The sequence below is a fragment of the Semicossyphus pulcher genome, unplaced genomic scaffold (genome assembly GCF_022749685.1).
Source record: "Semicossyphus pulcher isolate SPU_LCO1_2020_fin unplaced genomic scaffold, fSemPul1.0.p SCAF_14, whole genome shotgun sequence".
Taxonomy (NCBI): Eukaryota; Metazoa; Chordata; class Actinopteri; order Labriformes; family Labridae; genus Semicossyphus; species Semicossyphus pulcher.
In genome coordinates this window covers 3,825,259-3,836,244 of record NW_027211648.1, presented here as the reverse complement: position 1 = coordinate 3,836,244, position 10,986 = coordinate 3,825,259, and the positions used below count along the sequence as shown (strand labels likewise).

Genomic DNA, 10,986 nt, shown 5'->3' with positions numbered 1-10,986 from the left:
CAAGCCCTTTAAACCTGTTCTCAATGGAGCTCAGCATTGAGCAGTCTCAGCACAACGAGAGCAGGCTAATGCTACCAAGAGGAGTATCATCCATTTTTAGCACCTGTCAGAAAAGATCACAATTCAGTGTTTTGGGTTGTTAAAGAGCGCAGATGAGCAGCCTGTCTTACAGAGTGATACGACTGTGTATGCTGCTTTTTCCTTTCAGATAAGAACATTACTGCCGCAGGAAAACACAGAACACCAGTCATGTTCTGGGATGTAAATAGAAAAAGATGTTTGTGGGGAGGCACTCTTATCTCTATTATTGTTGCTCTTCAGTTCAGGAACAGCCACCCGCCAAGCTTCAGAGATCTTAAAGCTCAGTCAGCTCAGCGACTTTTTTTAAAGTCTATTTTTCTTAACTCCTTAAGCTTGAACTTTAGTTTACGTTATGTGTATGCATTCCCTGTTTTACTATGCTGCTGCTTTATTTTCATTGTTTTTCTCTAAGTTTGCTTTTTTGTCTATTTTGAAAATGAATATTTTTTTGCCTTTAATTTAACTTGTGTGGATAACTTTATCTTATTACCCATTTACTTGCAATGTTGCGTTCTTTCTGTCCCTCTCTCTCTTTTCCTCTTCCTATAAGACAGTTTATAACTTTCATAGTTAATAAGGTAATAAATTAGGAAGCTTCAACAACCGGCTTATTAAAAACTAACACCACACAGCCTCTGTAATAACTGTCGTCGCCCCTCTTCTCATTAAACATTACAGGAAACTAAAGGTATTTAACAAGTACATAATAATATAATCTTGGTAAGTTTATATTATTAACTGCATTTCCTATTGAACTATGTTGTGTCACTCTTAAAGCAAACATCTGGGCTGGGACGAGGTCAGGTCACAAATACCAACACAAAATAAAAGCTTTGTCACCGGGTGTTAGCTTAGCATGACAGCGTCAAAAGAAAAAAAGAGGGTCTGTTGCATCAGGTGGCATTAGAAGTTGCACATCTTTTATTCATTTCTCATTGATTATTAAAAATAACATCACATTGATCACAGATTAAAACAAGTCCCTTTTTTTCCTCGTGGGGTTTTATGAACATGGACTCAGATTCAGTCGGTTAACTTGGGTTTCAAAGGTCTAAAAGAAATTAAAACAAACAACAGAATTAAAATATTTATGTATGTGCAAGCTGGTGCTTTGTCAACTTTACAGTCAACAGCATAAAACAAGTCTTGAATCAATTTCAGATGTATTCAATCAAGTGTCTTACTTTGCAAATAAAAACATGCTGAGGTTTACCTTCGGCTTTGTTTACATTGATAAAAGAGAAAGGGAGGAGAGTCAGAGATGTTTCTGTTCTTAAGTTAACCTATCTGTATTTCCCAGTCCGTCGCCACTCGGAGGTTCAGGTTGCTCACTGTCAGCCTGCAGCGGGTCTCAGTGTACTGAAATGCAGCACAGGTGTCTTTAGTACCTGGTGATAGAAAGAAAAGAAGTAATGCTCTCTTTGTTGTCGTTTGTTACCAGGAACAGCCGAGAAATGTATATCCTTGCCCTTTTTTAACGGACTTCTTCTTGTATAATTGTAGTATAATGCAAAATGATCTAAAAATATCAGCATGAAAATGTCGTGTCTATGTGTGGCCATTTTTCTGCAAGGTGTTTTAACCGTTTCTCAGGCTGACACCACCTGAGCCTCTCATGTAATGATATGAATGAATGCTAATGTGGGTTTGCTTGTCCTAGCACATATATTGGTGCATTAGCAATTTTTTTTAAAGATTATTTTTTGGCTTTTTATTTGAGAGAGAGGACAGTAGATAGTGTTGGAAACAGGGGAAGGGAGAGTGGGGGATGAGGGTGGGAGTTGAGGACGAGGACTGTAGCCTCTGTACTAGCGCCCCCATTAGCAATTATTTTTAAGCTGTTTATTGGTCATGTGCACAACAATCACAGTAAAGCACTATGATGAAATTATAAACTCAAAATGTAAAATTCAGAGATGATGAGGAGAAATCGAAGCTGTCCCTGTCTTTCCAAAAAGTGCTTGTGATTTTGAAGTTGCGACAGTCCAGCTGTGAATATTATGAGCGAACTCCTCACCTGACACATGCACAACCACTTTGGACGGTTTGCTCTTCAGCCCAATGATGATGACCGACTGTACGACGGTATCACAGTCAAACGTTCCTTCTTCACTTGCAGCACTGTGAGACAATTCAACAGATCATTAAAGAATTCTCAGCTCTCATGTCGGTCGCTTCAACAACCCAAAAGAGGTTTTTTTTAGCTACTTTTACAGGCAATCTAAAAATGGATCCATGTTTAGGAGGTGTGAGTTATGACTCACCGGCAGAGCAGACGGCCTGACAGCATGCTGAACCTGCGCAGGCAGAAGGCCTTTCTGTCTCGATAAGTAAAGGAGTGGCCGTCGTCCAGGTACAACTCACCGTCAGCGATGCCCTGCAGAAAGACGCGACTGCAGTCAGGATTCTCATTAAATGATACAAATGTTTAAGTGGTTGTTTGGCCCCAGTGTTAAAGGCATCATTTTACATAAGGATCAAACTAACAGAAGTGACAACACTTTTTGCAGCTACACCTTGGTTTTACCAAAATGTATTTGATTGTAACATAACCTGCTAATATTTGAGCAGGCACTGGAAAACCTTATGAATAGTGTGAACTTGATCCTGAAGGCACAAGACTGCACTACACATGGCATCTGTGTGGCAAGCGTCTACTGTTACGTAGGGTTCCCACATCCTCTGATGGTTACCTGAGAGTTTAGAGCCACAGTGACGGAAAGGGGCAGCTGCTGGAAATCAGCCGTACAGGAGCCTGTACCTGTGGACCTGCAGACCACCGAGCCGCCACGCTGGAACACAGGGACCTGCACAGAGGAAAATCAAAGTCGGCTTTCAATATAATATTTGGCTTTAAATTTACCAGTTAGTTCTGCATTAATTGATCAGATTTTCCCAGCATTGTTCTTTAAATGGTTCATCACAGTCCCGCACCCCCCTCGCTGCTGTGTGAATCAACATAAACACTAACTGTGTCGAGGGTGACAGGAAGAGTCAGAGTCCTGCCTCCTTTATACACCTCTGCAGAGTGGACATCAAACCAAACCTGAAGCAGAAACAAACAATATAATAACATCAACACTGAGGTGCATCATGAGTGCACAATACACGATACAAATATGTTACCTGGTGGTTGATTTACCTCACCACTTCCTGGAAGTAACACTTTGACTTCTTGAACGTCCGGTTCTGTGACAGGACAGGCCAGCAGAGCACCTCCTACATTAAATCACAGACTGTTTGACTAAGACAAACATATGAGACTGCTTATCACTGTGTAAAAGTAATGCATACATAAAAAGGTGTTCTCACCAATCATGTACTGGTTGTCCACAGTGAAGGTGCTCTGTTCTCTCTGGAACTCCACCCACAGAGGTCTGCACAGTTTAACATAAACGAGCATTACTTCAGCATTTTGCAAACCTTTCTTTAATAGTCTAGCTATTTTTAACTAGCAACTGAGTCTTAAATTAATGCTTGCAAACAGCAAAGCACTACAGACATTGACTGTAAGTGCCTTAAAGTTGTTAAACCACACAAGCTGCAGTACTTCCTTTGAGCAGCAGGCGGCAGCACACTCACCTGAGTGGAGGCAGACCAGAGGTGTGAGCCTGATGGAACAGAGTGTACCAGTACGGCAGCAAACAGTACCTGAGTAACAAAGATAAAAGCATAATAAAGTAACCATACTACTGCTACAGGGATCATCAGTTGACTGTGATTGTGTTCTTATCGACGAGCTGACTCGGCAGGAGTTTTCTTTGCTCACTTAGAGCAGAGGTAACCTTTAAAAAAATACCACTCCACCCTGGGTGGGGTGTGTCGGGTTTGCCGTTGTCTGCGCTCGACAACTACTATACCTTTTACCTTTGGTCTTATTTTATCTTATCTATTTTCTGTACATAGTGGGGTTTGTTCTGTTTCATGTTCCGATTTTATATGCTTGTCATGTATGATTTTGGCCTTTGTTTTAAATCTTAAGCACATTGAGTCTGCGCCTGTCGTGCAAAATATGCTATATAAATAAACTTGACTTATTCCTAACCCTGTGTGGCAGGCCAGGCGTACCTCTGCTGGATCACAGTGCGGATTTTAGCGGTGACTTCCTCTCCAAACAGCCAGGGCTCCCGACGCTTTGTCACGTTTGCAGAGTGACCCCTGAAAAACGGCTGCAGGGCGGCCGCTTGGTACCAGCGCACCAGCAGCTCCGGCTCCGGATCCTGAATGAACCCACCGACATCGGCTTGAACACAGAGGAGGAAAAGGATATGAGAGGCCGGGAGTTACAGTGTGAGACTCAAAAGTGTTAAAAAACATACCAGAAAGGTTACTCTCAGACAAGTTGATAAGGTACAAATAATGTACGTGCTTTGATTATCTGTACTAAAAACTCCCAATAAGGTAAAAACAATTCAACATACAGAAACCAAATTAATCCACCATGTAGAGTACTGAGCTCACCTCCACAAAATGCTATGCCTGCCACACTTAGAGACAAAAGCATTGGAATCGATATCTTCAGATATTCCCAAGTGGCAACGTTGTCACCTGTCCATATCGCTCCTGCATCCCAAACAAACACAAACACACAAAAAGTGCGGATAAGAATAAATCCATGAACAAATCAGAGGTGAGTTTATCTTTAATTTCAACAAACTTACCAAATCTCTGTGATCCAGCAAAGAAGGAGCGAGTGAGGACAAAAGGTCTCTCTGAGCCACCTGAGCGAGTGTTCAGACCCTCGAATGTGGCCATGTGCTGCGAGGAAACACAAGAAACCGTAAAGACTTTTCTGCAGAGACAATCTGTATCGAACTCCGTTAAATATGCCAACTCACCTGGAAGAATCCGTACAGGTTGTGTAGTTCCCGGTGTTCCCAGCCCCCATAATGCACTACGTCCTTTGGCATTGTCTGCTCTGGCCCGTCGAACACGGACGGTTCATTCATATCGTTCCACACAAATAAAGATGGAGTTGATCCCTGCATCGGACACAATCATGTCAATAACAGCCAAATAGTCTGCTGAGAGTTAATAGCTGTTAAAGGTGAGAATTCCAGTGACCTTGTACTTATCGAAGCCGAAACATCTGGAGTACCATGCTCGAGTGTCTGGACTGCTGAAGTCAAGGTAACAGGACTTACCTACGAGAGAAATGAATCGAAAACTATCAAAGAGTAAAAATCAAGTGTTATTTGAGGTGAAGCAGCCTTTAGTTTCTCTCCTCCCCACCTGTGGAACAAGCTAATACCTGCCGTCTGAAAAACCTGTTTTTTTGCTTACTTTGGCTTCTTGTTTTAATTGTCTTTTAATTGACATGTACTTGTTTTGTTAGTCTTGTTTTTAATTCATTCATTCGTTCAACCTTTATTTAAATCTCGAGGAATGATTGAGGGCATGCCCTTATTTGCAATGATGTCGAGAGTACAACAAAACAAAATCAATAATCAATAAATGTATTTCTATCCTTCTGTAAAGCACTTTGAATTGCTTTTATGTCTTAAAAGGTGCGTTATAAATAAATTTGCCTCCCCTTTAAAACATTTCATTCGATATAATATTTTAACTAGGCTACTGTAATGAATCAGAGAGCTGCACGGTGGTGCAGTGGTATGTGCTGCTGCCTCACAGCTAGAAGGTTCCTGGTTCAAATCCCTGTTTGGAAGTAGGGGGCCTTTCTGTGTGGAGTTTGCATGTTAATCGGTGACTCTAAAATTGCCTCTAGATGTGAGTTTGGGGCGTGAAAGGTTGTCTGTCTCTATATGTCAGCCCCGTGACCCTTGACTGGCGACCAGTCCAGGGTGTAACCCCGCCTCTCGCCCAATGACAGCTGGGATAGGCCCTGAACAGGATAAGCGGTATAGATAATAAAGGGATAATGAGAATTAGGATTGATTTTTATGTCAGCCTAGTCTTCCCGAAAGGTAATGCTTAACATTTGAATAAAACTACATTTATAGTAATAAAAACGTTACCAGGCCAGCATGAGCCCTTGTAGATCTGCCCCTCTCTGGTCTTTACAAAATGCCCTCCGTCTCTGGCCTCACAGTACAGCGACCAATCAGGATCAACCTTGATGTGGGGGTCATTTATAACAACCAACTGAAACATAAGGAAGACATACACAATAAATGACCTAAATTTGTGACATGACTCAAAAACTAAATGGTGCATTTAAACACTAACCTTCCTTTTCTTCTTCTCTAGGTGGCGCTGCAGGCCGACTGGATCAGGAAAAAGAGCAGAGTCCCAGGTAAAATATCTCTTTCCATCCACGTGCTCGATATCCAGCCATATAACGTCGTACGGGATGTTGTGGCGGTCGAATCCGGCGTCCACAGCCTTCACATCGGCTTCATCGTTGTAGTTCCAGCGGCACTGGTGGTACCCGAGGGAAAACAGAGGAGGGAGGGCTTGATATCCTGACAGAGGGAGGGGAGAGATGGCTTGTGTTTCTGCATTTATTTCCGATTCTTTTACATTTTATTTACGACACTTCTAAAAGTGCATGGAAACTTTCCATAATAAACCTTTTTCAGATTAAATGCACTTTTCAGGTAAAGCTTTAATTGCGAATAATCATAATAAAAATGCTGCAAACACACCTGTCAGCTGGGCATACTGGGAGAAGAGCTGCTGAGGACTGGGCCCGAGCAAAACCGTGCAGTCAATCAAACCGCTTTCTGACAGACAGTGGACGTCAGTCTGAGGCTGCGTCCGCCTCCTCTTCACTGGGGGTGTTTGGTCCTCCTGGGTGAGGTACGGAACTATTAAGTGGTTATGCATCTTCGTGAAATGGTTTACCCTGGAAAAGGTTTTCTGCATTTTTACAGCTATTCTGACTTTAATAAAGTTCGCTTACTTTTTTACTGTTTGTTTGCAGCCTGGAGGAGTTTAAAAGAAACACAAAAGTCTGCATGGCTGGATTCTTACCCCCGCCTTATTATGTGGTGAGACAGCGGTTGTTACCAGGTAGCTTTGTTGTTATTTTCCCATCAAGAAATATCTAGTAGCAGCTCCTAGAAAACCAAGCTATGACAGACAAGTTGGCAGATACCATATGAGACGCCAATGAAAAAAAGGTTACCTGATGATCAGATGAGCTGTAATTAACGTTCACAAACGTTTCAGATGCATTCAGCCAGAATAAACCCAAAGTCCTGTCCGGTTTGTGCGCCACCAACAGCGGCACAGACCCGTACAGGCCGAAGCGACTGTACAGTTCACAGGCAAAGACGTCCAAGTTATACAGCCGGTACGGTTCACCGTCTCTGTGAAAGAAACAGTGGAAGAAATGATTACAAACTGAAACTTGAAAGCTGTATTTGGTGAAAACAGAATATTATGTTGGCACTGCATACACTCCCTTATTGTTTTTATTCTATTGCTTGTTTTATTGCCGGGAGAGCACATAATTAAAAGTGATTACAAAGTAATTAAAGTAACAACAGAAGAGCAAATATATTATAACACATAAAAGTCAATCAGTGTAATTTAGTCAATACAATCCATAAGGAGTGTAAGAAAATATCCATAAACTTTTTATGTTTTGGTGACTGCATCAGCTCTTTATTTGTTCCCTGACAAAGGCAGATTTTAATCTCTTGCTCAGTCTGAACAAAAGTAGTGCTGTGATGTTTAATGTTACAGGGACTCTGATGAATAAAAAAGCAGATGCAACTGTTCTGCATATTAAAGTAAACTTCTTTATAACTCTGATTTTATGAATGTGGTTTGGTTTAAATACTCTGACAATTTTCCTAAGTTTAGATTTGAAAAATGTGAAAATTATCACCCAACAGTATCACAATTTATTGCAATATTCATCGAATCATAACCCCTCGATTGTGTTAAGCATAGTATTGCAAGATTCTTACTCGCAGCCCTGGTGTGCATATAATAAATACTACAGCGTTGCAGGGTAGCTAGACAAATGGAGGAAGGATGAGGAAGAGGCGTTGCTCTCTCAAAGGAGCCCAGATTAATTTCCTTGTCGCAGCAACAGCTAACCCGAGTTTGAGGCGACCCCGGAAAAACAACAAACAGGTTGGTTAACTGCTTTTCTACTCAGGTCTCGCTCGCCCAACATGCGTCTTCTGTTTTTAGAACGCCAAACTCCCACTTAAAAGTAGCTTTTATCAATAACTTCCTCCTCCCTCCCCAGGAACTACTGTACCTCTCAGCCATTTACCCAAGCGACACTTTCTTATTAAGTTTTAATGCTACTCATACTTTGTTAATATACATGTATGTACCTGGTGTCTCTGAGCTGGAGGCCGTCAGCGTGCTCTGGCAGACCGTACACATGACTGAACCCATGGAGACAGAAGTCAGACCCAATGCTACTGGGACCTGGAGATGGAAACAAAGTCTTTTTATTTAAGTCTTTGTGTATTCAATGATGCTTTTCCTGAAGTCTTAATGGAGCTATGAGGTTTTAATGATAGTGAATGTCATGGGTCTTTTTATTTGAACTGAATTACTTTCAAGCCTTCCTTATAAAATGTTTAAAGAGCATAAACGAACCATTCGCTTTGACATCCACAAACTGCTTGAAAGTCTCTCTCCATAATAAACTTGTGTGGTCTTCTTGAAGCTGTCAGGGGAACAACGAGAAAAGAACAAATGCATTCATACACAGAATTAGGCTTCTAGTAGGAGTAATATTACATTGCAGTTTGAACAGCATTGGTGTTCTCTTACCTCACTACCATGAGACGTGGTCCTGTGGAAAAGACAAGGATTTCTGGATTTAAATTCACTTCTTTATGAGTTGATTTTTCAAATGTCCCTCAGACCCTCACCTTGGAGGATCCTGCAGCGTCTCAAACCACAGTTTGCCTTTAGAATTGAATGTAACCATCACTTCGTCTTCACACAGGATCTCCAGTCGGAACGGGTAACGCCACACGCAAACTTGGTAAAGTCCTGAAGACCAGGAAAGGGTGACGGAGTCCTGAGACTGTCTCTCCACTCTCAACCTGCAGAGTAATGAGGGGACAAAGGGTCACCTGCTGTCCAAGCACTGCAGCAAAGGACATTGTTAATAAAGCCAAACCAACAATTGAAAAAGTATCTCAATTCATGTTACATTCTGCACCCTTATTTGAAACTTTGAAGCTAGTTTAAAATGTTGACCTTTGACTTATATACTAAAAGAAAACACAGGGGAGAAATACCAAACACAGAAAAGCTGCAAACCAGACTGAATGGAGTCCTTTATCCAACGGACATAAGATGAGAATCAAAGGTGTGCAACACAGCACAGACACAAAGCTTTAAATGCATCAAAGCAACGAGGGATGGATTTTTTTTGGTACATTACTTGTGTAACTAGATATCATAATGTGGGGGTGACGCTGATGCAGATCTTACTGTTCACACTGTGGTTCCCCTGGCATCACATCTGGAACTCGGTAGCGGGACTTAATCGGCTTGAGTTCATCTATTAATATCCTTACAGTGTCATTTTTGCAAGGTGACACAGAAAGAAGCAGTTTGGTCTGTGAAAAGGAAAAGAAAGAGTTTTTTAATGTAGAATTTATGTGAAGTTGTAAATATTAAGACAAGCCTTGTGATTCATTCTAGAATTGGAAGTTATTTCATGCACTTGACTGACTATAATAGAGATAATAAAAAGATTTAATTGAGATTTTATTTACATGATTAAATAATACTTCAAGATGGAGATTTAGCCTCACGAACATGCATTAGCACAGCGGAGAAATACCACTAACTTTTTGTATAAGTAATATTAATGATAAATTATTGTAATTGTTTTTAGATTTACATTAAAACTGGTGTTCAGACCTGTGTGTTAGGCTCCAACAGTTCAATACGTGCCCCACTTTCTGTGAGCACCATGGTGTCCAAAAGGGCTCGATACTGCAAGCTGGGACCCTGCATCTGTCGCCTCAGAAGTGACAATAAACATCAACAAAGTTGTTGCAAAATAAGCTTAACTGCAGGTGATTATGTGAGGTATAAGTGAATATAAAAGTGTGTATAAAATTGACATGGACACCTACTTGTAAAAAGCAACATGTTTACTCTTCTTAAACTTTTCTTGCCCCTCATCATCAGGGACGACACTGAGGAACAAGCATAGACAAAACTAAAGTGCACGTCAGGCACAGGCTGGGAACTGTCTTAAAACACTCTACATTAACGCAAATTTAAAAACCCTCAACATATGTAGTGCCTGGCTGCCTGCCAGAGTAGCTTTTGGAGTTAATAAACTTAAAGACAAATACAGTTGCCCACAATATGTAGGATAGTTCCGCCCTGCAGTGCTGTAAACACGGACTACCATTCGTTAGACATTATTAATTATATTGTCCTGCACAGCCTTTTATTCTACACAGACCCCAGGTTAAAAGTCAAAGGTCAATATAAAAACAGCATGTTGTTTGTACCTAGTAACAACGGGTTGGCTCACTTCCGCCATTTCCAGCAGACAGACGCAACGAAAATATCTTTAACAGTCAGTTGAGGTCTTCTGGTGCATTACAATATGTCACATTGCACTGTAGTATCCTAAAACTTGTAAGCTCGCTTTGACGTTGACAGATGGTATAACTGTGACAGCAGCAGCGATTTCACGGAGAGCGAGATTTTCAATACACCACTATGTGGGCTTCCGGTTTGAATTTTCAAACTAAACTTCCTGTAGCAGCCCACCCAGAGTGCGTACTTGGGCATTACCTCCTGTTGACAAGGAGAAAGAAAAGCATGCAAAATTATACTTTCTTGAAAAGTTAAGATGTTATTTAAATTTTATTCTACTATCTTAACAAGAAACTTAACTTTTTTTCCAGTATTATTAAAAAATAGTTGTAGATTTGTAATGCTAGCTAGCTGTCTAATATGCAAAAAAATCAATAAAAATAATAATTAAAAAAAAAC

At 40.9% G+C, this 10,986-nt stretch overlaps 1 protein-coding gene across 3 annotated transcripts; it reads right to left on the bottom strand.

Moving 5' to 3' along the window:
- Positions 1–986: 986 nt before the first annotated feature.
- ganc (glucosidase, alpha; neutral C) lies at positions 987–10,605 on the bottom strand. Of its 3 annotated transcripts, XR_011308059.1 has the most exons (26): positions 10,497–10,605; positions 10,110–10,172; positions 9,892–9,994; positions 9,457–9,584; positions 8,886–9,062; positions 8,785–8,806; positions 8,608–8,677; positions 8,337–8,433; positions 7,169–7,352; positions 6,687–6,831; positions 6,268–6,503; positions 6,057–6,183; positions 5,146–5,225; positions 4,920–5,063; positions 4,743–4,839; positions 4,543–4,644; positions 4,150–4,324; positions 3,664–3,732; positions 3,394–3,458; positions 3,224–3,300; positions 3,053–3,127; positions 2,775–2,888; positions 2,346–2,458; positions 2,099–2,202; positions 1,295–1,469; positions 987–1,132 (listed from the first exon to the last, which is right to left on the bottom strand). XR_011308059.1 is itself a non-coding variant. In XM_069661156.1 (25 exons), exons 1-25 carry the CDS (start codon positions 10,526–10,528, stop codon positions 1,360–1,362), a joined length of 2,709 nt encoding a protein of 902 aa, XP_069517257.1. In that variant the 5' UTR covers positions 10,529–10,605; the 3' UTR covers positions 987–1,359. The 3 variants fall into 3 exon arrangements, 2 of the variants coding, with proteins under 2 accessions (XP_069517257.1, XP_069517258.1); XM_069661156.1 differs by having other exon boundaries at positions 987–1,469; XM_069661157.1 differs by lacking the exons at positions 987–1,132; positions 1,295–1,469; positions 2,099–2,202; positions 2,346–2,458; positions 2,775–2,888 and having other exon boundaries at positions 3,051–3,127; positions 3,208–3,300.
- Positions 10,606–10,986: the final 381 nt, after the last annotated feature.

What these genes read in the sequence shown, in the direction of transcription:
- ganc (XM_069661156.1), bottom strand. Translation starts at nt 10,528, where the DNA reads ATGGCGGAAGTGAGCCAACCCGTTGTTACTAG. An exon ending in TCGGCTTCGATAAGTACAAG is followed by an intron (nt 5,064 to 5,145) that starts GTCACTGGAATT and finishes TGTCCGATGCAG; the next exon opens with GGATCAACTCCATCTTTATT. An exon ending in AGTGGTTGTGCATGTGTCAG is followed by an intron (nt 1,470 to 2,098) that starts GTGAGGAGTTCG and finishes TTCTATCACCAG; the next exon opens with GTACTAAAGACACCTGTGCT.